Source organism: Cyanistes caeruleus, chromosome 4, assembly GCF_971803275.1.
Source record: "Cyanistes caeruleus chromosome 4, bCyaCae1.hap1.1, whole genome shotgun sequence".
Lineage (NCBI taxonomy): Eukaryota > Metazoa > Chordata > Aves > Passeriformes > Paridae > Cyanistes > Cyanistes caeruleus.
In genome coordinates this window covers 41100459-41127132 of record NC_141704.1, presented here as the reverse complement: position 1 = coordinate 41127132, position 26674 = coordinate 41100459, and the positions used below count along the sequence as shown (strand labels likewise).

The window sequence follows — 26674 nt, the reverse complement described above, 5'->3', positions numbered from 1 at the left end:
TGGATTTTTAATATTGTTTTATTTTTAAAGAAATACTCTCTCTCAACCTATTTTTCTTATTTTCTTCTTAAAACACAGTAATAGCCTTAAAACCTACCAGTCACAGGGGAGGTACAACCACCAAGTGTGGATAAAGATCAGTTGAGAGAACCCACACAAATTCCCATGAGTAAAATAAACCTGGTAGCGTATGAGTGGAAATTAATTTTTCCCCTGACGGGTCTTGTACTAGCCTGCACAGCTGTGTATATTACTCTGTTTCAATTCTCTAGCCTCTAAGTATTTATATATAAAAAAATGACTCAATAGAAATTGCAGCTATTGGTAACTAAACTCATAGAAAACATTAGTCTACTCTCAGCATTCAGAGCTCTGGGCTTAACTACTTGTCAGAGTGATACCACAGAGGTCAAAAGATGCAGAGTTGCGTTAATAAATTATTACAAAGATAAGATAATATATTTCATACATGTGATTCCATCAGGAGCTGATGAGTCTAAATATTACACATTATTATTGAAGCATTCAAATAACATTGTATGAAAAAAAAATACAACATAAAATATATTAAGGCAACTAACACACTTTGCTGAAAGAGAAACTATTTATAATATCCAGGATTAGGGAAAAAACCCCACAACAAATAAACCACAAGAAAAATATTTTTAGAAAAGGCATTTTGTTTTTTACTTTTTTTTTTTTGTTTGTTTGTTTGTTTTGTTTTTCTGCATTAAATATGTGCTACTCAGCAGTCCTAGCACTTTGGTCATTTTAGAAAACATATGACACTGAGGAGAAGAAAATTATGGAAAAACAAAGCAGTGTATCTGAAAGAATTTTACATTTACACTTTCTAGGTACTGTCCATTTGCTTACTCTGTAGGCTGTTAATTCCAGGATTGCTTTGAATTTTGCAGAACTAAACTTTATTCAGAAATGTTTTAACTATTTGTCCATTCAATTCTTTTAATCTGAAGTACTAAACTTCAGATTGATCTGCAAAATATGAACATGGCAACCCAGAAATTATGCACATGCTCTCTGTTAGCAGAGCCTCTAGCACAGTTTGAAGTCTTGTTCAGTAATTGAGACAGTTCAATTCTACAGCTTTGTTTTGGACTTACAGCAATATACTGGTAAAGGGTTTGAGAAAAACATCCTAAACGAAAAAATGAAAAAATTTTACTTAACCACATAGTTGTAAAACTCTCACATTTTGCTTTCCTTTTTTTATTTTTTTATTTTTTTAATTTTACCTAGAGCTCAATATCTTATTAACTATAGAAAGTGGATCAGTTTTAGCTGTATCCCAAAGTCCTCAGTGAGGAAGCAGGATTTACAGGTTCCTGCTCCAAAACAGTATGAGATGGGATTTGAAAACCTACTTGCTATATGGCTGTTGGGAAACTGTGTCTAGCCAGAGACTAAAATGTCTGGCTCCTACCTGTTGCTTCTGCTATGCTTTTTTTGGTAGTGATGATTTCAGGAGGCTTAAGACACTGGATCCAACCAGTGAGATAGGCAGGAGAAAGTCTTGCTGAAAATGCCCCTCGGGTTGGGTGTGAGCCTGGGATTTGAGCGTCTCGCACCAGCAGGACGTAAGCGGTTCTGACATGCCTGCTGGCACGAACTCTGTGGACTGAAACATCACTGGGGCAACTACAGGGTAACAGCAGATAAGTAGGGGGTTTAAGGATCTTAAATGCAGATAAAAGCTGCTGAAAGAGCATCAAAATTAAAAACCCATGTGTGAAAAGTGATTTTTAAAATGGGACTTAGGAGTTTTTAAAAATATAATCCTGATATGTATAAACTAAATTCAAAAATACAGCATTGATACAATTACTTTTCTTCTGTTCTACATTATCATAAAAAACTATTTTTTAACAGCTTAAATGCTCAATTATATCATCTTTTACAGCAGCTTCATAGCAAGTAAACTCCGTCTGCATAAAGCTAATGTAACAGAGCAGAAAATCAAGCTCTTGGTCTAGTTTTCTCTAGTCTCTACTTCTCGTTCCTAAAAGTTAGGGAGATGCAGGAGTGGACCCAAAGACCAAAGGATATGAAATCTCCAAACTTTTGGTCCAAGCCAGTCAGAATGCTCCCATTTCACTGAGTGTCAGCATTACAAAGTCTGAACAGTCTGTCCTGACGTAGCACAGCCAACAGTTTTGCACCTATTACCAGTTAATCCATTCTAGCACGTAGCATTCGAGCACAAGTATACTATTAAGGTCATAAATAGACACTCTTTACTTTGCTGAAGCAATGCCACAGCTTTAATACCTTGAAGAGCTTAACTTTCAAGACATCAGATTTACTACTTCTTATAAATATCCTCCAAAATAAAATTTTTAAAAATGCATAACTGTTTTCAACTATGTTGACAGCAGTACCATGTCCCCTGCAGTTATTTCAGAGTCCTGACTGTGTGTAGAGCTGATTCCAGTGTCAGAGTCTGTATCGTTTATGTCCAGATTAGTCACTCTATGAACAAAGTCAGGAGCAGCAATGCTGTTAGTGGAGATGCCACTGCCCTTGGATGGCTCTTCATTTGATTGAAGCCTAGTTTCAATGTTGTCTTTAACGTGTAGTAAATTAAATTCTTCTGTAAGAAGTTCATATTCTTTTTCCTTCTTTTGAAGCAGTGAGTCCCTGTATGTAAGTTCTTTCTGGATGCAGCTCAGGTATGAGTTGATTCTCAGACCATCTTTCATACTTTTTTCCAGCTCGTATTTCACGCTTTCCAAATCCGAGGTTTCCAGTTCAACATTAGCTGCTCCTTCTGTGCGAACATCCTCTCCGTTTTTTTCCAGGCATATACCGTGTACTTCTCTTTCAATTTCAGCACACAGGTTCTCTATTAATTGTTTGTGATGTTTCAGTCTCTCTTCAACCTGTAAAATTCCCTCACTTTTGCTCAGATAGTCATGCATCTCTTTTTGATCATCTGGCCTACTCCCTTGCTGCTCAGCCTCACTTGTATTGATCATTAAATAGGAGTCCTGCACATAATTTTCTCCATCATTTGCCACACGATCTAGATGGAATTTTGCTTCACATTTTTCAATTTCCATATCTAGTTCCTTCATTCTAAGGACTTGTTGATGAATGGTATGATCTTGAGAAATGATCAGATGGATCAGTGTCTCCATATTATCTCTCTCTTGCTGAACACTGTCCTGCTTAAGCTTGGCCAGTTTCCGGAAAGTCTTCCTCACAATTTTCTTTTGCTTGTCTATTGGCAACATTTTCATGTAGTTTGCTGGACTGAGGTCCCACTGCTTTTCTACATTTTGTACTACCTTGGCTTCAGCAGTTTTCCACAATGGAAACGAGAGGAAAGCATCTGACTTTACCAATACAAAATGCAAATTTGCCTGCTCTTCCCCCCAGGCCTTCCAGAGTCTCAGGATCTTTGTCAAGGGAGGCAGTACTCGCTCCGAGCCTCTCCATTTTTCTACAATGCAGTAATCACTAGGTTTTCCAAAAAGGACCTTTTTCTCTCCAAATGTTGTCTGATGTTCCTCAAGCAGTGCTTGAATCACTTCTGAGCAAGTTGTGCGCTTTGTCAGGCCACACACAATCTTCTCCTCCTGGCAAACCCAAACCACAATCTCTCTTTCATTTGAAGCCATGTCCTTGCTGGGAGATCTGAAAAACAAATGACCAAGTATAAATTACATATCAATGGCAGAGACAGTATGAATAATTACTATGATTCTGAAGTGACTAACACATTGAAAAACTCCTGTGTTGTACAAGAAAATATACTTGTTTAAATTGTATGAAGAAATGTCTTTGGATTAAGTAACTGCTTTAATTGACTAGTGGTTTTAATATTATCACTAGTCCGGCTGAATGACAATCTCACTAAAAATGTCTTTTATCAACTCTTGGCTTTGTATACATAGTAAGAGGGTATTAATAAACAATAATAAAGTTTGGAAATCTGCATGACACTTTCAGACTGTCCTAGGACAGCACAGCTTTCAGATCTTCATATCTGTTCTCATTACAAAGACTGCACAGACATTTCTAAGCTCTTAGAAATGGCTTCTGAAGGGAAGAATGAGCATATATGGACTGAGGGAAGATGACTGAACAGCACCAATGAAATTGTATTTGCAGCTCTTCTGCCACACCTGCACCCACAAAAGCATAAAAACAATTGTTTTCCTTTTTTATTTTTTTCACTAATAATGATCAAGAAATGTGTTGCTCTTCCTGAAGTACCAAGTAGCCTGAATTCTGGGGCCTTGTGAGAAAATACCAGCTGCAAGAGAATGCATACATGCATCTGCATTTTATTTTGTTATTTGAAATAGTATGAAATGCAAGAAAAGGAAAAAAAAGTTATTTTATTTAGTTGTTTATTTACTTGCTTGCTTATGAATTATAATGAATTTGCTATTAACCTGGTACCTCCTTATGCACTGAGATACCTAACTCCAGTGTCTGAGATCCCATTATGGCTCCTGTAGCTCCAGAACAATCACTAGTGCCTAGACAGCAATGCAGCTGGCCAAAGGTAGAAGTTAACTTTACAGCTAATTCTTCAGCTTGCCCCCATCTGGCCCTGGGCTGCTGTGGGCCTGTGTTGGCAGAGTTGCCTGGACATTCTTGTCCTAAAGACTCCACTTCCTGCCCAGACCTGATGATTTGACCTCTTGCATGAAATGATAAAACAGCAAATTCCCTGAGGAAAAATGTCTTTGGATTCTCTGGTATCCCTTGCAGTTAATTTGAATGAATGAGGTTTAACCTAGTCTGACAGAGAAAGCTTGAAAAAGAAAATAACTATTCAGACCATATTCAAAGGGTGCAATAGAGCATATGTTTCTATCTAGGACTATTTACTCGCAGAACTTTTTTAGTCTTCTGAGTTGTAATAAGCATGGAGGTTTATTTGGCTTAATTACGGTTATACCCTATGATTAGTAAAGCAATCCAACTTGTTCTTTTTTCTTAATTATTACACAACTTGACAGACACACTGCAATCCAATGAATTGAACTATGACTGACTCAGCTCTAGGTGCCATTCTGACCAGGAGGCAAAAATCCTTAAAAGAAAGGAAACTGCAAATGAATACTAATAAAACTGACAAGTGTAAGTTTATTAGTATTATTGCGCAGGAGAGCTCTGTCCAACTACATTGCTTCAGGTCTTGGAACATTCTCTGTAAAATGTGTGTTTTGGTAGATGACTGAGTAATAACATCATTTTCCCTCTCCAATAGCTCCCCCTCATAGACCAGACTTTTACAGTAATTATTTGAAACCGATGCTCAAAAAGTTAATAATGTTTCCATAGACTACTTCCCAAAATAAGAAAGCACATATCACAGACACAGAAAATGGCTAAAAAGCACAAAGAAAATGTGATTTTCAAGTTTAAGAGGTGGGGGGAAGAATGGAGGATGATATTAGATTAAATGGCATTACTGGGAAGTATATCACATGTTAAAAAATCAATATCTCCAAGTCCTCTGAGATTTACAATATGCAGAATGCTATTTTTTTTTTTCCTGTTGACAGATTGACAGTAAAGTGAAATTCAGGTAAATAGCCAGCTGCAATGTAAGTCAGCTGTGACTAAAATAACTCAGTATTTGCTTTACACTACATATATGAAAAGAAAAAAAGCAACAAGTAATTTATTATACATAAAATTATGTGAAATGAATAAGGAAAAATAAAGTGTCTCAAACCACGTTCACTACTGATACCTTAATAATTGATTTACAAATATAAGTGTATTACCAGCCATTGAATTTAAATATTTAAAAGTACTGGAAAAAAAAAAGGCATAAATATATAAGAAATACCATACTGGGGACCCTGAGGCAGTAAATTCAGGCTATATCTTTCCTGATTTCTTTTGCAATCAAGAAATACATTTCAGGAAATGAACATCATCTCCTCTAGCATTCTTCTGAGTGTCTTATGCAATTTGTTTTCAAATCAAAACTCTTCCTATATTTTTTTCCTTGATTTTGTTTGATTAGCATATTTTCTCCTAGTCAATATTTTCAGAATGTAATTGATTATGTGGATTAAGCAGAAGCCCACTGTCTCTTCTATCCTGTGCTCCTTTAAAGTTTTCTTATGAAGGCAGTTTCTCTCAGTGTTACCAGCAAATCTTCAGATAAATCTACAGACCCCTAGACATCTCATCATTATTGTACTGATAAATACTTTTTCTACACTGTCTTATACGGGATTCCCACAGAGTTCAGCAGGAGTTAAGCAAACTTCTGATGGAAACACACTGTATATTGTAAAGCAATCTCTACGGGATCCCTGCAAACAATATGGATACAAAAATAACATCTTTAAATTACTGTTTTCAACCCTTTCCTAGCCGTTTACAGCCCCCATAACTTTTTCAGTTATGATGCACCTGTCTGCTCTACATTCAGCTTTTTTGGGGAAGGATTATTCTTTATTTTGCCTATAGTATATAACTATTAGTAGAACAATTGGATAATGTATGTACATCCAGGTATGAAAAGAAATCAAGTAGCTTATACATGAAAAAAAATATATATGCATATAATGTATGTACCCTACTTCTTTTAATTATATTGCCACATCTTACAGAAAAGGAGAGAAGAAATTAAAAGAAATTCTGAACTTCTCTGTAATCCTTGGATCAAAGCAGCATAGTAAGGTATAAATTCATTTTATACATATTTTATACATATCATTATACTGATAAACTAAAAAATCCTTAATTTTTCTATGTGTTTGTCCCAGCATATATTATCTTAATTTTTATTCAGTCACTTCACTCAATTTTTGATGTTTACATCTAAGCAAAAATAATGTTTATAATCTTCCACTGCCATGAAATTCTAATATATTTTAAAATATCAAAAGTAGCTCTTCATTATCTTCCACTAAAAATGGTAAACTGGAACCTCACCAGTTTATGGACTTTTCAAGTAAAATTTATTGTACAATTAAATAAAATCTTGTTTTCAGGATGCAAGAAGATGGCAGTACTAGGAATTATCTTTTGTTAAACTGTGCATTCCTCATAGAAAGCGAAGAGCAGATTCTGCATTTATGAAGTGGAATTAATATGAAAATTAAGATTTCAGTATAAATTTACTATCAAAAGTTCCTCCTCATAAAGAGAAGAGAGAAGATCTCCAAGAAGAATCCCTACTGCCTAGCCCATCTTTGATCATTGGGAATTATCATCAGAGGAAGCCATTTCTCTTTCATTAACTACAAGAGACCTATGTGACCACCTTCAATCAATTAGCTCACTTTCAGGTAAGTAAAATCAGGTGAGATTAATCCAATGAGATTCATTCAGGTGAGATAAATCCAGATTCTGGTTTTTCTGAGAGAAATAAAACAAGAATGGTTACAGCAGAAGTTGATTTAGTACAGACAACTAAATGTGGCACCTACACATCATAACTTCACCTTAGCTGAGACCTTGACTCTTCAATTTAGCAAGTAATTTATAAGGAAATCCATTAACTCATTTCAGTATTAAGAAAGAGGTCTTGTATAAATTTTGGTCATTAGAAATGACATGATCTTCAGGAGCAAGATCTGCTTTTAAACAGTCATTTTAACACAGAGACAATCTTCTCAAATATACAGGTTCTTTGAATTTTGTGCCCTGCAGTTTTGTGAAGGACACAAAAGAACTAACATTTTTAATAACCTAGCAGTTAATAGCAGTATAACTGCCGAGGTGTTTCCTGAAGACCACAATAATAATTTCTTCAAAATTATCTAGGCTGTCGCTAAAGAACGTGAAATGTTTCACATGAACACCTTTCACCTTTCAGGAAAGAAACACCTTTATTCTCTGACTCCAGTATTTATAGATTCTCGACAATGACCAGGGATTGGATAATTAAGTTACCACCTTCCCAAGCACACTGGTCATGAGAAACATCCATCAAAAGGTGTTTCTTAGAAGGAATGTGATAAACAACTTATGTTTATAGAGCTTTAATGGGAAAGTAACTAAACTATGAAAACATTATCAGAAGGCTTTAAGCAACTTATATTTTTTTTAAAAATGCTGCAGTAAACAAGCTTTGACTCTTTCAGTTCTGGCTTGAATTCTGTTTCTTTGAATTGTTCACTGAAATGTTCTACTTACACCTCTAAGATTATAAAGTACTGATGATGACAACAATATGCAAGTCTATCTTTTTTTTACAGAGACACTAATTACTTAGGAACAGATGGGAATTTAAACTTAATACTGGTCAAAATACATTTCCAATATTTTTGTTTGCTTGGTTTTACTGCTATTTTCATGCCTTCTGCTCCTGTTTCTCTTCAAGTTGACCCAAAACCCCATCTCAATCATGCTCTAGACCTCACACAGTCTTAATTACATCAGCACAAACTGATTGTTGTGTGTCAGATATATAATTTGTTAATTTATTCTTCAGGCCTAGGGGAAGGTAATACATTCCAGCAACATATAGACAAAACAAAAACATTTACTTATGTCACATGAAGTCAAAATATGAGATAGCTTAAATGCTGGAAGGGGAACTTTTGATATTCACTGACTTTAAGGTATGTCTGACCCAATAATATACATATCAAACAATTCTTTGCCTTCCTGAAACAATCTCCCTAATTATGTAATATATCAGTTTTACAACAAATCATGCCAATCAAATAAAGGTATCCCCCTACTTTTTAGAATTTCATCTTCATGTGAACAAGATACTTCTTTTTCTTGACTAATTTCTGCCAACTTTCTGCTGGGACTAGATCACTTCCATATCATGTTGTTAGCAACTTAATGCAGTGTTTGTGAAGTATAATGGACACTAAAAGAATACTGCCAACAACTGCCTTTGTTGAGGAAAAAAAAAGCATGTATAAAAACCTTATCTCCCTTTGCTGCAATAAATTCTTTCTAGAATTCTCCCCCCTCAAAAAAATTAGTTCTTTTTTCAATATTACCATATTTCTTGACATACCCTCTGCAAAGATAAATCAAACTGATAAACTAAAGAATACTTAGGAAAGGTATTCAAACCCAAGATTATGTTTATGACCAAAAATGTTATTGGTTGCCTCCTCCCTGTCATTGAAAAAAATTTATGGAATAAATGTCAGCTGGCAAGAATAGACCGCACACCAAGCATACATTAACCTTTTCTTGAAAATAAATAGAACTCTTAATAATTTATAAATTTTCCATCAAAGAGCTCATGTTAGAGAGCCATTTGTGTAAAATATCTTAGCCATTTTTCACCAATTTTTTGGGAAAACCATGTTTTATTCTACGACAGCCTAAGCCCTCTCAATAGCACATACAGCCTAATCTGCAAAATATCAGATGATAATTGTGTTTTATAATTGACAGTCTGCTGTGGTGGGGTCCTCAGCTGATCAGAGTATGTAGGTATGTAGGTATGCCACTGCCCTGACTTCCCCAATGTAGGATCAAAATGCTCCTAAACTTCTAAGTAAATCCCTACATTAGGCCAAGATTCCACCCAGAACAATCTACTTTCTTCAATGGATCAGACAAAAAGGCCCTAAGAGGCAATCTCGCTGCTGCCTACTGCATCTTTGCAGTGAAGTCCTTGCCAAGAGATTCAGTGTTTACCATCAAGGTGCTTTCCTAGAGTCCACTAAGGAACATAATGCTTTCAGGGAGACCCAGGCAGGGCTCTGCTCCCCGTGTTGCTCAGCAGTCCCTCAATTTTTCCTTAAGTTGTACGCTCCCAGCTCTCAACAAGAGGCTCAGTGCTGCATCTCCCACCTGCCCCACTGCACAGGGGGAACAACTTCCCAGCCAGGCCTGCTCAGGGGCTGAGCCACTTGCTCTCGTTTGAAAATGTTGTGTCACAATGGCATGTATCATCCTGGGAAAACAAGAGACACTAAACATTTAATAGTCCAGTGTTTTCAAGGGGCTGATCTTTGAGCATGCTGCTGGGGCACATAAAAATGCCTGTTGGGAAGTATGCATTTGTGTTATGGTCTTCTCTCTCTTCAACACCCACAGAGGCTTATCCATGTGCAAAGACCCAGAAAGCACTTGCCTTGCTTTCATGCAATTTCTAAAAACCTTGTTATTTTAGTGCCAAGATTATTATCTTGTTTTACCTCTTAGACCTAAACTATAACTATCATCAAAGATAAGACTGACTATTATATTTAATTGGTGGAAACAATAAGAAGCCAATGTTACAGGGATACCTGCTTGACACAAATGGCTTACATTTGTAGCATAGGGCATATGCTAAACGTAAATTGAGAGCTGATACCAGTGACTCTTACATGTCAGGGTATATAAGGACTAATATCAGTCACAGAATATCTCAAACTGAAAGGGTCACATAGGAATCAGCCACTCCAACACCCAGAACTACCTAAGATTAAACCATATAACTAAGAGCATCATCCTTGAGCTCTGACAGGTTGGTGCCATGAGCAACTCCTTGGGGAGACTGCTCTCCTACCCAACCCCTCTCCCAGTGAAGAACCTTTTCCTAATGTCCAATGATTTGTGGAAATGGTGCAGGAATGCTGTTTCTACCAGACCTCTGACCTAATATGAAGTCAAAAAACAAATATGAAGTTGAAGCACAGAATACATACATCATCACATGCCATTTAGATAACGCTGCTTTTATTGTTTTTATTGTATTATTGTTTTTACTGTTTCTTTTTCAAAATTTCAGCATGTGACCACATATATATGTATGTATATGTGTATATATATAAATATAAATAGATATGTGACAATAGATTATCATTATGAAAGAAAAGATCAAAACATATGTTGGCTTTTTGTGATTTTTATCTGTGAAATTTGCAAAAAGATAAAGCTATTGGGGCCATGTATGGCAGCTCTTGTGTGGAAGAAACTAAATTAATTTGATCCAAAGTGATTTTTGAAAGTGAGTTAAAACATTACAGTTATAGAGAATACACAGTCCATATGAAAGCGAGGGTCAGAAATATTTCAACCTTTCAGGAATAAAAGGCTCATGTTGAAAGTCCTTATTACATTTATTCAGACTATCCACATTTAAACCACCTTTTCTCTTAACTTTCTGTCCCCTTCTGTAAAGTTATTCAAAAAGCAATAAAGGCCAAATCTTATACTTGGTATGCCTCCTGCCTAAGTACATTACTCACTTCTGAGTTTCCTAAGGGCAGCAATGAGGAAGTAGCTACTCTCTCACTACCCAGTGAAGCTGGAATTACTCCAAAGCCTTAGGGATTCAAGTGAGCCTATTAACCAACTGCCTTCCCATTCCCCTTCACAAGTCTCTAAAAACAATATTAATGCAGGCATAGTTAATATTCTTGTCATGTAGGACACAGAAAATCCATACATGACACGTCAGAAACTTGATTCCTCCTGCCTTTTGCATCATATGAAAGTCAGGGAAAGGTCACCTGAAAGGTATCATGGCAAGGCAGAACTAGTACTTTAACTGTGAGAATAAAGCTCTCGATACAGATCATCAGTGTAGTCCCAACACTGCAGGAAGACTTGGAAAGAACACCACAGAACTTCTGAAAACAAAATAATTATTATTTATAAAGAGAAAAGAAAAATCTCTCTACCATCTGTTTCTGTATCCATTTAATCTTGCTCTATGATAAAACTACCTCCTTTACAGAAATGTACATAGGCATTTACTAAAAATAAAAGAAAATTAGGCATCTTGTGAGCCATGTGATATATTTCAAACATATACATATACACAGTGGTTTGGATGCTCTAATTGCAATATTTCAGATATTTGAAAAAAGAAAACAATTTAAAGAAAGACTATTTTTATTACTACCTAGTTACAACATCTTTTTTTTTCTTTTTTTCCTGATATAAATTTAATGTTCATTTTTTCTGCTCTTTTTTAAAGGCAAAAGTTTTTAATTCAATAAGATACCCATACTGTCAGGAAGGCTCTATGAAGCATTTTAATTAGAAACAGCTGTTGCAAATTATGTTCTATATGAATTAAAATTTGTGTACTTAAAACTGTAAGTAGGTCCTTCATCTCTTCTTCAGAGAAATGCCATCATCTTAGCTACTGTACAAAATTGCATACATTTTATTTCAGCAATGATCTGTGGTTGAAATTTCTGCTCACTTCAACCCTTTATATGATGTTGGTGCTCTATTTCAGTTATTTCAGCGAAATAGCTTTGACTTGCAATGGGATAGTATTTTTTTACGGAATAAAAACATGAAAGGTATGGTCTGATGATTATTTTATTGCAAATAACTCATTCACACCAGACTGCTGCTGACCTGTGTCAGACTTTGGTAAAAATCCCATGGGAAATCATGTGCTTCATTCTAATAACTGTACTGCTTGAAAACAGGTGTCTGAACAGAGACCAATTGTTAAGAAAAATAAAAAAAGAAAAAAACCCTGACACTATTTAAAACAGATAAAAGGAAACTAAAGCAGCCAACAAGAAGGACCAACAAGGACTGACAGTAATAATTCTATCATCTGTTAATTGGATGGATTGCAGATTTTGTAATACAAATAAAATAAGCCAGGAAATTTCACTAATTCTGTATATTGTACTAACAGAAAGACAGAAGTAAGAGATACTGTAAGAGAACTTATACACCTTGTTCACTAGGTAAGAGTGATAGTTATGATGGATTAACCTGAACACTCCCCTGCTGCTCTATTTAATAATGACAGGACTCTGCTTCCTTGCTACAATGGCCAATATTATTTTGCAAAATCTCATTTTCAAGGGCCGACTGCAGATATTCAGCAAAGCTGCCCAAAAGTTTACCAGGTCCTCCCCTTCACTTATTAGCTCTGTCCTATACCATGTTTACACTTTGGTCAAGTGCAAAGGCTACAGTGGAGACTGAATTTACCCCTGCCCTTTCCTCCTGTCCTACCTCTGAAATTTTCCTCTGCCCCTAAGGGTACGCATTCTCAATAAATTACATCTGCTTTAAATCTGCCTTCCTGTCAGACTAATCATCATTTCTCCATTGTATAGTCGAAGTCATAAGGTTGGTAAGTGGATATTAGTCAAAAAATGTTTGGAATTCCAGCAAGCGTGGTGTGTACACAAAATGTCATGGCAGGTAACATGTTTATCATACCAGGCCTGTATTTGCAGTAGTCTAACATAATGGAGGTGGACGCTTGAGAAAAGAAGAGGAGAAATAGCTCTCCACCAAAATATTTTCCAAGATGAGCAACAGTAACATCAACAATTTACATTACTGGGAAAACATGCTTTGATGTGTATATTGCAACTGCTACTGAGGAAGCAGCTGTTATACAGGAATGGAAGATCCAGGAAAAACTCCAGAGCCAAAACAAACACTGACATTCAGTGACAGTAATTCTTTAGATCGTGATGGGGAGGATGGGAACAGGCATTTTCAAATTCCTCTGTGTTAATAAGCAACATGAGAAGTTTAGAAATATCAATACAGTAAATGCTAAATTTTGATTTTGAGCAGTGGGTAGTTGTCACTAGAGAACAAATGAAAATGCCACTGATAATTTTCATCTACAACAAGAATTTTGCTACATAGCAAAAATACAATTCTTTAAATTGTCCCTGTATCTAATTTAAGTGCTATGCATATTTAAGTACTGGTTACACTGTACAAGCTTTTTGGAGCTCCAATGAATAATGTACAGAATGTGTTTAAATCTCCATCACTTTCAGTAGGATAGAGGAAGCAGAATAATTTATAGCTCCTTTGGAACACAGGCTTCTAAATGATAGAGTTGCTGTTACAGAAGTCTGTGTTATCCAACTTCTCCCCTTAGAATTTCTGTAACTGCCTTTTAGAAGCACCCTGGTTGTTTATGAGCTTTTGAGATCAAAGAAGTGAGGGGAATTCCAAGCACTGAGAGTATGAAGAGTTTTTTGTTTGGTTTGGTTTATGGTTTGTTTTTGTTTTTTGGGTTTTCTTCCCTTTTTTTTTGTGGTTCTATGAAATTCAGTTCAGCTTTTGTTGAAAGGTAAAAGTGTACAGTTTCCCTCCCCTGCCTTTGTTGACATTTTGCCCAGTGAAGAAACAAACACAAAGTATTCTGAGGTTGGGCCTGAGCTGCCAAAACACGAACAAAGCACACTATATGTAGACAGATGATAATAAGGCAAGTTAAATAATGGAATAAAATACCTACAGGGAAATAATAAGACTTCTTGCTGCTTTTCCAATACTCCCTGATCTGAAGGAGGCTGGGATGGTTACCTTCTTATGAACCCTTATATGCTATGTATGTTTTACACCTCTTCTCTGCTCCTGGTGGCACCATGCAAGACAGGTTCTCTTCTCATTCATAATGAATGGAATGTCCAGAAGGAGTTGGTTTCTTTTTGCCAATCCGAAGGTTAAACTCAGGCTCAGGAAATGAAATAAGAAAAGTACTCATTTGGGTTCTGTGGTGTCTGGCAAGAACAGCAGCAATGCAAGGGAAATGATAGAGAATTCCCAGGAGCCTGGAAAGGGGGCTTAGGACTGTTCTTTGTGCAACAGCAAGTCTTTAGAGCAGTTCAACAACTTCATCAACAACTTCATCAATCATTACCCTTTCCTAACTGCTGAAAATCTAATGATTTGTCAACACAGATTTTTTGTGTATTATAAACTCCAGTTTGAGTATTTCTCTACGATTGGCTAGGAGTGAGAAAGACAGGATAGGCTTTAATATTCTCCTGTATGTATTGCAATAAATTTTGTAGAATGAACCACCCCACTCTGAAGCTACATTGGGATCTTTCCCATTTCACTTGCTTTCATTAAATCATTTTGAAAAATATCATCTCAAAGGATGTTCTATCAAGACTTAATTTACAATAAATTCTTTCTTTTCTTTTTTTTTTTTCTTTTAAATTTCTCCCTCGAACTTTCTGAAAGACAATTCAGTGACAAATGTGTTCCATTACTTATAGTATTTGAAGAGCTGAAAGGAAAAAAAGAGATAATGAAGTGGACTCTTATATAAATGTTCATTCTAAAGAGCTAAATTGAGTACTAGATAGATAATTATGCTAACGAGAAGAGTGGACATAATTTTTTAAAAAAGAAACCCGAAGCATTTTTACTGTCCACTATCAGACTGAGAGATTTGTGCAGCTTATGCTTTCAAGTAATTTTCTAAAATTGCCTATCAATGAATGCTTCAATATGTAGTTAGTGAGCCACAGGCTGATAGGGTCCCTGAAACATAACCACATTTTCTCTGAAGAAGCTACTGAACAAATGAAATAAATTATTAACCTCACCAACTGTGCTCTTCCCAAGCAATGGATATTCAAGAGGGCATAGGAGACTGCAAAACGAGCTCTAGCCAGCTGAGCAATACAGACAGGAAAGGCAAAAAGGGATGAATTTCTCTCTGGAAGCAAATTTAAAGCTGGATCATAAAGATTATTACCAAGAGTAATGGGAAATGTACGAGGCTGATGCAAAGAAGAAAGGTGAAAGACGAGAGATACAGAGAATGGTGTACAGTAGCCTCCCCCCCCCATTTTTAGCTGTAAGAAGATGAGGAAAGACATTCCATGTGACTCAGATAAAAAGGCCATGTGAATACTAAAATATTTGAACAATTGTGACTTAAGCCCAAAACCCGTTCTATGACAGGTATTATGGCTCAGATACTGTTTTCCAGCTGGGTCCTATGAAGAGGCTTGTAACTGCATCAGTTGTCCATCACAACCCTCCCACTGGAGCTGTGCATCTTGTCTGATCTCTAATGAGTCATGATGAATTAAGCCATAAAGATAAAAGCTTTGTTAAACCATCTAAGATAGCCATCCAATGTGACTGAACGGTTAGGAAGAAACTTCAAAAATTTAATGCAGCTGAAAAGGTGGTAACTCCTGGCAAAAGAATTGTGATGAACAGGGAGAGCAGGTATAGGCCAAAGACCTGCAATGGGCATAGCTGAAGCTAAGCATGGCTGCGTGACTGTGACCAAGACCAAGGCAGGCCTGTGAAATAATGGTGCCAGTTTTGTGAGACACATCTATGGCAGGATAGTGATTATCCCAAGCAGGCTGTGACACCAGAAAGACATTGCAAACTACTTGTTTTCTTTAGTTCACAGAAAGTCAGACTGAGTCAACATTCAAATTAATCCTATGTTTCTTTATTTCACATATCCAAATGTCTTTGCAGGTGGGGATCCTTTCAACATATGAGCCATTCAGATGGCTTCCTAGCTCAGGGAGGATAAAAAGGCCTTTTAACAAGGTACTTCATAAGCTGAGTGGTTACCACAGTGACAGCTGGGTGAAGGCATGCTTCCCTCTGCCATGTGAGCAGCTCTGTCATGTTGGGAGAAATACACATATTTAGCTTTCTTCCGTGATATGTGCACATTCTGTTTGTCACTTCTGACAGGCTGGTGTGTACTCAGGTTTGTAGATGCATAAATATGCAATCTACGGAAGTGGCTATTTCTGCATGTATTGTTTATATATACAATGATTTGGGGGTTGTAAGATATTTTATTGTACATATGTGACAGTATATCTTATGAGCTATACATATGCATTCAGTGATCACATCCAACACAAGCTGTCATAAATGCATTTTTATACTGAATATATGCCTATCAGGCACAAATGCTTTAGCACAAAGAAATATGTTTAACATGCAGCAAAATACTTAGAGATCTCAGCCATTGTTAAAGATTTCCATGCTACTTAGTTCAACAAAAATTAATTTTAAGTAGTTTTCAATGTATCCATAGAAAGATTCATTCTCTGCTACACTGCTCACTTGCATGAATATAATATTCATTTAATTCACTTAAATGAATATAAGAGATGGTACTCAGTTTTGTCAGAAGCATAAAAGGTACTGAGGCATTGCAGACACTGAATGCTACAACTTTCAAGTATTTTCCTTGCTGCTGAAATTCATAATGCTCACTTGGACATCTCAACTTCCACAGAAAGTACTACAGAAGAGCTGAACTCCCAGCAATGGGGTTTGCTGACACCAGCAAGTTCAGCAGAAACTGACCTGAAGCAATCAGAAACATGAACAAAAGGGAAGGACTTAGATGCTGTTAGATCTTAATTAGAACAGCAACCCAAAACCTGAGTCCCTTCTCTCACTGAAGCTTTCAACACTAACCCTTGTCTTTGTCCGCCTTACTGTAACTTAAGCCAGCACAAAATGAAGCAGCTTCAACATGAAATACTGAGAGAATTCCAGTTTAGAATAACTTCACAAGACTTTCCTGGAAAATGAATAATGAGGGAAGTACAAATTGCACGGTGCTCAGGACCAGTGTAAGACATGATAGGAGTACAGGTGGCTGGGGAGTGCTACCAGTCAGAATTTAAATATCCAAAATTCTTAAAAATTATCTTAGGTGACTAGAATTACACTTAGGCACCTCCATAAAATTAGCTCTTATTACTAACCTTTGTTCAATATGTGTGTATTTTCATTTGTATCTTTTCTCCTAGGTAAGGTACAACCCTGTTAGAGGACACTTTTCAAAATTTAAACTTTAAATATATGTCCTTTACCATCAGATATTCAATTGCTTTTCAGGCTGATATTACTGAATTTATCTCCACATACTCTTGTAGGGAAAGAACTCCTTTTTACAAATCAAAGCTATTCACTCATTTAAATTCACACTCTGTCTAACTGAATTGATATCCATGTGCAAGGTAAGACATCCATAAACTTCCTTTGCTGAGCCCTTATGTAGAAGAGTTTACAGGACACTGAATTAGCAAATGAGGAATACACAGTGAATAACCAGTTCTGTAAACTGTGGTTTATGTGTCTTGCCCAAAACTAGGTAGGAATTTTGTGGCAGGGTCATGGAAGACATCCATGCTATTAGGATGGTGCTCCCTTAATCATACATTATCTACCTGTAATTCACCCCTCCATTCATGTTTCCCTTTTTAATTTCCAAAATGAGTGGTGCAAAAGATGGTTAATAACCTGCCCAACAAATCTGAGCATGCTCCATGAAAAGTGATTGGGTGGAGCTCATATCATCTACCTTAAGCTATTTAAAAATGTAGATGTGCAGTCAAAGATAATTTTCTGACCTTCCTTGTAATCAGTGGCATAAAATAGGCACCTCCAAAAGGGTGACTAATCCCATACTGACAGCCTGTCTAAGACTGAATGAATTGCCCTCTGGAAGTGTTTAGATGTATCCATTAACTACAAAGAGTACCTAGATGACTAGATACCTAAATTTCAGTGGCTCAGGTAGAGTGAGATGGAGCTTGACATTTGTGTTTTACTGTGTACTTGAATCTCAGGAGCAATATGAATGTCAGCAAAAGTACTGTGACCATCCACAACTGCAGTTCCGAAAATAACTTGGATCTTTGACACCTGTGGGACTTCTATAGATAAACAAACATTATTAGTTATCTACCTAATCCTTAAAGTACCAGGAGTTTGGGAAAGTGCAGTAAAGTCAATACCCATCCTAAATTGTTATAAAACTGAATTTGTGTAGGGCTTTTCAGTAAAGCAGGATATTAACAATAAAGTGGCCCCGAGAGAGATACAGTCAAGAATCAAGTTTAAAAAGTATACCCAGTGCCTTAGCAATCAGTCCAGAGGAAGTCTGTCAACAGCTGATGTCCAAACAAAACTGGTTCAGAACATCAGTTTATCAACCAAAACACCAGCAGCTGAACAAGATCAGCACAAGATGTCACATTTATAAATATCACTAAATGTCTCTTTGATCAGTGAGCAAAATCTGATAATTTCCTATGGCAAATGAGGTATACTTTAGGTCATCAAAACTGTGTCCCAACTGTTGCTCTGGCAAATGTTGTAGGTTAAAAGTGCTTTCACAGTGGAAAATAACCTCTGTAGAAACAATTCCTTTGATTTGAAGGAGACTGGGGAAAGCAAAGTAAGATGTTCTATATGGATGATGGAATCTATTAACACAAAGCAAATTGCATGTTCAAGACCCAAGGGCAGACTCTCTTAAAAATTAGTAGTCTTCACTCAACTGCATTATTCCAGTGAGGTCATACACCCTTACAAGCTAAAGTAAGGTAAACATATTTATACCTGACCAAAACAAAGGTCTAATAGATTATTAAATTTTCATAAACCTGATTTTGTCCTTCAACATGAGAATATTATGCTTTTGCATATTTATTTTAAGCTTCAATATTTTTGTGTTATTAAAAGGAGGAAAAAATAAAATCTTCTGCTTTTCAACAGAGGTGTTTTTATTTACCATTATGATGGGAAATTTGTAACTCAGAACTCTTTACATCAGTGAAAGAGAGCAAAGAGGAGAATAAATATAATAAGAATAAAGAAAGCAACTTAATCAGATTCATGATTTTGACCCTTGATATAAACAATATATTATATTCACAGCAAACACTTACTGTCTCTATAAACATGTTTTTCTCCTATGATTATTCTGCAACTTACTAATTAATGTGGAAAAAAATCATAAAAAAACAACCACAACCCAGAAAAACAGAGGTTTACATCACCTCCAAGATTACAACATACTCTGGCATCTTATAATGCTGATGCTCAAAAATGCATGTCTAGAACCATCTAAACTACTATTTAAACAACTCAAACTGACAGAGGCAAAAATGCACTCAGGCAGACAGGAGTGAGAATGAAACAATAAAGTTGGTGAGTGCATGAGAGATGTGCCAAATATGCACTAGAATTTTTTATTTCAAGTTTGATGTCTTTTGCTCATTTCCACATGGCATCAGGACTTGGGTTTCATAGCATTAAAAATGTAATTACATGACAGCTTTATTATCATTATCAATGAGAACCTTCCTTTCTACTTTTTCTTAGTTTCTGCAATTAATTTTATTTGCTTTTGCTCACTTCATAAAACCACCTCAAAATATATTAAGATCTTCATGGTATTTCTTTATTTATTTCTCTTTCAGGGGCATTAAAACCCTTCTTACAAGATATTTTTAACATTATAGAAAATTTTAGGCCATTGAAAATTTCCTCAGAAAAATCACACAAAATCAAACCTAAACAATCCGCAGTGTATTCTCACTTTCCTGCACAGCATCTAGGTTTAGTGGACTGTATGAGGACTAGAAAAAAATAGCACACAGATTTAATTCATGCCTCTCCCACAAACTGGCTTTCACATTCTGCGCTTCTACACATTCTACACCGTCTAGTCATGTCCTACTTATTTTCCTGAGGCATGTAAATATTAACACCCAAATTACAGCTAAGGAAAACTAAGTAAGCTTATCGGTTGTTTGAGGTCACAAACAAATCGGTATCGTTATCACTGTTGCAACACCTGCACCCTGAGTGTATTTCTGGCTAGGTCAAACCAGGGAAAGGCAATGTGGTTAATCCTGGAGCTCATTTGAGTCAGGTTCCAGAAACGTGCTCAAAAAAAGCATTCCTTTGGACAAAGCTTCCTGAAACTCTCTTATCTGTTTTGTCCTGTGTGATACCTGAGGGACTGCGAGCACAGAAACACTCTACAGAAGAAGAGAGAGAGTTATCATCTCAAGAGTATCATAACACACAAGGGAAAGAACAGAAGTGACAATTATAGCCAGTTACCTATGCACACAACTGGGTACCACCATGTCCAACATTTGGATCTAGGCTTCACTTAATGCGTGGTCTTAACATTTTTATATTGCATCATCATTTCTGTCACTATTAATAAGGATTTACCAACATACTAAATATAGAAGCTGGATGAACTAATTAAGGCCTGTACAGCATATGAGATGTTAATGTTTTCAAATAATAGTCTTTCAGACCAGAGTTTTAAATTGTTATTATTAATTATATAAAACAAACAAAAACCTTCTTTTCTGAGCATAGGTAAATCAGGACGTACTACTCTGTGATTATCGCTGATTTTTATTAAAGTTAAGAGAATTCTAAAAAATGCCCAGCTCTGAAAACTTACTTCTGTCTACTGAATTAATTACATATTTAGCAATGTGTCTTTCTTCATGCACAATACTAGATTTTCAAGAGTAAAACAGGAAAGGACCATTGACCAGCAAGATTTTTCCTCTTTTTAATAATTTACTAAACAAATGGGAGTTACATCTGAAATGTAACTCTCAGCCTGACTCTACACTATATTAGTGTTTCAGATTAACTTCAATTTAACCTAAGTCATGCTCTTAGATGGTGTAGTATTACACTTCTATTACTCATTTTATTTACTCCTTCAGGATGAAATTGCTGCCTGCCCTCCTGGAATAGTAGATAATTAACTCTTTAGAAATAAGGTTAGTGTTTTGCTAGACGAAAAGCTCTTCCTGAAAGTGAAGTGAACAAATATGTACAAAGATTATTAAAAAATGTATGCAACCATTTTGACCCCTGAGACAAAGCTTCCAAGGCAGACCAGAAAATAAATTGTAATGTATGAAGTCTGGCTCAGAAAGGAACAACTTCTTTGAAAGTTCACTAGTACATCTCAAACTCAGGGAAAAGTTAAAAAAAAATATATGTAAAGAGAATGAGTTCTACCATTACCAAACAAGCACCATTTTTTCAACCTAAAAATTTAATACAGGTAGCACCACTGATTCTAAAACTTTTACCTACCCCCTCCAATATACATACCAAAAAACTCGTAGACTTGTATCAAAAAGCACCTTTATAGCTTCATACAGTCTTTTATCCGGGTGTGCTCATCCAAGAGAAGTATTAGACATCTCACATGATCCCGTGAGACTTACAGTGTGGGTCATACACAGTTCATTCAGACAAGCAGCTGATCTCCAAGAGCTTTACCAGTCCAAACCTCAATGCTGAGCATTTTCAGTTTTACTTCATCAAGGTTTAAAATGTACAGCGGTGTACTCAACCGTAGGTAGAGCAGGAGAGATGTTCAGAGTAATACACAAATCACTGTGCTAACTAGATGCAATGAGAAACTACTGGAGGGAGGGAGAAAGGGAGGGATCATGGAAATGCTAGGTCAGTATCAGACAGATGAAGTCTCTAATCTAATTCATTACCCTGCACTGCAATATATAAACTGAGAGAATAATTGAGTGTGTCTTTCAGTGGGGAGGGGCCTCTGACTGCCAGGACAGGAAGAACTCTCTCTTATATCTGTAACATTGAATGGAGATACATGGTCTTTCTTTCTACCTCTGGACCAGAGATGAGCTGATGAAAGGAAGGCAGAATTAAGGAGCAGGCAAAGTAAGTCTTTCTCTCCTACATAGAAACACTAACTCCTGTGGCAGTGAGTAAAAGTGGAAAACAGTGGAAAATAGTAAACAGTAAAAGGCAGAAAAAAATGCGGGAAGGAAAAGCAAAACCGGTAAACACATTTAAATATTAACAGACTTGTAACACAATTGTTTAATCCTGAAACACTACTCTGGGTTCAGAATTGTTACATGCCAACAGAATGTACAAACTTTTGTAGTAAACATAGGACCAGTATGAAGTATATTGGCAAAATGTATTTTTCAAGGTGCTGAGTGAAACAGGACAGCCCTACAGCATCAAGACGGATTATCTGTACCCTCTCCCTTTCAGTATCCCAGCTACAACACAAATGAAACTGTAGAGATTCAACAAGTTTGTCTAAGGCTTATGTGCAAAACCCAAGGAAGAGGTCTCAAATAAATAGCAATGAGGTCAGTTTTATCACTATGACACAGATCCAGATATCCTTGAAGTATTTGAACAAACCTAAAGACCCATTTTCAAACATGATCAAATCTAGTGCCCAAGAGCCGAGAAGTTTTAGTCCTACCGAAAATCAGTGTAGCATAAATTCCTGTTCTGCTTAGCAACCAGGAAACTGAATACAATATGAATCCCTGGTACCTAAACACTGCAAGTATATATGTCCTGTATTTCTCATATCTGGATAGGGAGATGTTTTGACTCCATGCAGAGCAATGTGTTAGATCAATACTAGACCTTATGAGCAAAGAACTCAGAGCCTTTTCTTTTCCTCCACCTTCAGCTAAGCATTTCCTGCTCTCACTACACTTCTGAAGTGTGGTGTGAGCTGAACATTCCTCTCACTCTCAAAGTACGCATCAAGAGATTTGCATAAAAAAAAAAAAAAAAAAAAAGAAAATCCCTTTGGGTTTATTCATGTTGCAGAGCCTTAGTCCTGCAGGAAACTTTCGTTTTTCCTTTGTTGCCTTCGAGGGTACAACCTGTCCCTGCTGTGCACATTTGGGTTTGTAAGTGGGTGGGGTATCTTGGAAGCATTGTTCTCCTGGGGACGTAGTGACAAGCACATACACATTCTGGGGACTGTGATTACTTCTGGTTGTCACAGAAGGACAAAGAATTGTGTAAAAACTACTTAGAGCTCTTGAAAAAGATATCAAAATATCACTACCATCTTTCTTGCCAAGAAACTTATGTTGGAGTCACAATCCTAGAGGTCACTCCCCTGAAATCAAACCAGGGCTGAAGTGATCTGTTGACTACATGGGCTTTGTGCTGTCTCTGTGGGAGTGACACTTCAGCAGCCCAAGAGAGTAATATTCACTGGAGTCTTTCAAATACTAACAGTAGTTCAGGACAGGTTTTGTTTTCCTGAGGTTTAATCTCAGTTTCTTTCTCTAAAGACTCGTGGCATAATGGACAACATCCGTCGCCTCTTGCTCAGGCACAGACTCAGTTGGAGTAACCTCTTTGTTTAAACTCTGAGGTCTAAGGGGCAGAGGCTGACAATTTACAACCTGGATGTGAAGAGCCTGCTATTAAACAGGGCCCTGATCTGGAACCTCTGGGCAATGCTGCAAGACAAGCACTAATTACAGTGGTGTCATCTTGTTATCTGAGCAAATGACTGTAACGCCTTCATTTTCCTTCTGGCTCTTCTTCCACCTACCTTTCTTGCATCAACTTAGCTTTATGTCCTCATGTAAACATAGATTTTATTCCTCGTTTGCTTATCTTATGACTTTCAGGAGTTATATTTGCATGTAGCAAATGGTCATTAAGAACTTCCAGAGAAAAAGGAAAAAGCTGTGTTTCCCATAAATGTGACTGAGCACTAGGCCTATTTTAAAAAGCAGCAGCAGGTTAAAGATACACATTTCTGTATGTCCCTTTTCGATCCTTCTTTACAGGTAGTTAGACAAAATAGTGAGCCACAAGTTCTGATTCCAACTACCAGCCTAAATACAGTGAAGGATTTTAAACTCACTTCTCAAGGTTTCAAACGAGTTCACCAAGATACAAAGAAAATGAGAAATAATTATTATGTAGCTCTTCAGTCATACTGCAAAACCACTTTACTAACTGCATAAGCAAAGTTTAATTCTCAAAATTCAATATCAAAGCTAACATTAAATATGCAGAAATTTAGATATCTGAATAGATAGTAACACATCTTAAGAAGTATGTAGTTTACTTTGTTCTTGACCCCCCTCCCCCTACATTTCTGTGGTCACACAGCCCCTTCTTATTGCCACAAACCTTCTCAGCCATTAGAGGCATTAATTTATTTTTGGCGATATGAGGATAAAATGAATAGAAAGTCCTAGATGTTCACAGTAATGGTTCCTTTGGTATTTTAATTTTTATTGCCTATTTAAAGCTTTGGATTATGACATTCTTTTCCTGAGGAATAAAATGGCACATCAGCAAACATAGTGAGATTGATGCAATTACTGTGAAGATATTGTAAATACCCAAAAGAGAAACAGTTTCACCGTTGAACACGGTGGAACTGTGCTTCGTTATTTAATCCTTATTCAGCTAAGTGGTAGCAGGAACAAAACTTCTACTTTAAGAGTAATACAGTTCCAGCTCTATGTGAAAGCAATTTCATAGAAAAATTCATGTCCACCTTTCTAGATTTTCTAAACAAAAAATGGGAACATGAGAATTGTATCGAAGTTATACTGTGTTCAGACACATTAGCAAAATACGCTGTTTAATTGGTAAACTACAATATTAATAATTCTAAAATAGTATCCAATTTTTAAATAATGAACTATTACAATCTTTCTAATTTATATTCCACATAATATGCTAACTTAATGTTTTTACAGAATCCCCACAAATACAAAATAATTTTCAGTAAATCAAATGTGAAAACCAAAAGCTAAACATGGAAAAGAAATGGGATATTTTTACAAGACTCCTTAGAGTACGTTGAATTATATTCCCCATAGAAAAGACCATCCTTTCCAATCTTTTAAATACAAACTAAATTTCAGTGAAGAGCACTTGGTAAAATGGGGATGAGAGTACAAGTGATTTTAGTTTCTTACTGAGGCAAAATTTCAGTGACCTGCTTCTGTTCAGCTTTAGCTAGCATTCCATAAGGTCCAAGAAAATTTACTCTTAAAAAATCTAGTACCACCCTAGCACCTAACATGATTACATAACCCTCCTTCTCCTGTTTGCAGCCCGTGTGTGGGGCATGTGGAAGCATGTACAGAGTAAGGGGCAAAGTCCCCATAAAGAAACTTCGCAGCAGCAGACCCAAGGACCACAGCAGTCCCTCTGAGGAATTTTCTACACAAAGAAAAAAAAAAACAAACAAAAACCAAAAAACCAAAAAGTATATACGGTACAAGTCCATCCCGCACTAAAGGCTAAACAAGAGAAACCATCCCACCCCCACGATGCTGTCCTACCTCCCAGGCTGACAGCAGCGGACAAGATAAGGGACGGGTTTGATCCGAAGGGCTTGCAGGCTGCAGGTCAGCCTCCCAGGGCAACGGGGCTGAGGCTCGGGGCCCGGAGCCCGGCCGTCCCGTGAGAAACTCGGGGACTTTTGTCCCGGGGCGGGGGAAGAGCTCCGGCTTCCCCCTGGCCGCCGACGGGACGCGAACGTCGGGGTTCAGCCGGTTCTCCCGGCCCCGGCGAGCCTCAGCTTCCAGCGCGGGGCACCGCCTGGCTTTAGCCGGGGAAGGCTCCGAGCCCGGAAAAGTACCTCCCGCTCACGGAAAATACTGCCCAGGACTCAGAAGAGTCCGAGCGAAGAGGGGCACGAGAGGTCCGGGGGAAGGGAGCCAGGGAAAAGCCCCTTGCCTCGGCCCACGCCGGCCCGGCTCCCGCTCGCAGGTGAGCCCCGGAGTCCGGCTGCCGGGCACGGCAGGGTGCGGGTAACACATCCTGCCCCCAGAGCCTAACAAAAACTATAAAAAAGAATTCATCCCATAGCGCCCTACCTTTTTCTCCACAAACCCACGCACTTTACCTGTTTTTATGCCGGGTTTTTAATAAATTCCTTCCAAAAGGAGCCATGATCCCAGCGGCATAACATCAGCGATCCCCAAACAATTCGAGGGTGTTCCCTTCTCCCCTATTTTTTTGCCTGAGCTCCTTCCAGCTTGTTAATAGTCACCGAGCGTAGCGATGAGCTGGAAGTTGTGCAATTTACTGCTAACTTTGAACTCCAGCTTGCTGCTGCTGCTGCACCTTTGGAGTCCTGCCCAACTGCGAACTTGAAGGAGGTGTTTAGAAGCAGGAAAAAGAAAGGGGAGGGGGGAATACGCACTTGCTCCTGTGATGTGAAGTTATGCACAGAACTCGCTAAACTTTCAGCCTTGTCTCCCTCAGGGCAGCAGGCAGCAAATGGGAAAGAGGGGGTTTGCTCCCGTGTGGAACTCTGTAAAGGCGAACACACACACACACACACACACACACACACACACACACACACACACACACACACACAAAAGCATTGAAAACTTGCCCC

At 37.3% G+C, this 26674-nt stretch overlaps 1 protein-coding gene across 4 annotated transcripts; it reads right to left on the bottom strand.

Moving 5' to 3' along the window:
• RASSF9 (Ras association domain family member 9) lies at window positions 1-26674 on the bottom strand. 4 transcript variants are annotated; one of them, XM_086887808.1, is made up of 2 exons: window positions 26474-26674; window positions 1-3657 (listed from the first exon to the last, which is right to left on the bottom strand). In XM_086887808.1, exon 2 carries the CDS (start codon window positions 3639-3641, stop codon window positions 2382-2384), a length of 1260 nt encoding a protein of 419 aa, XP_086743934.1. In that variant the 5' UTR covers window positions 3642-3657; window positions 26474-26674; the 3' UTR covers window positions 1-2381. The 4 variants fall into 4 exon arrangements, with proteins under 4 accessions (XP_086743934.1, XP_023788728.1, XP_023788736.1 ...); XM_023932960.2 differs by lacking the exon at window positions 26474-26674 and adding an exon at window positions 26174-26418; XM_023932968.2 differs by lacking the exon at window positions 26474-26674 and adding an exon at window positions 25608-26113.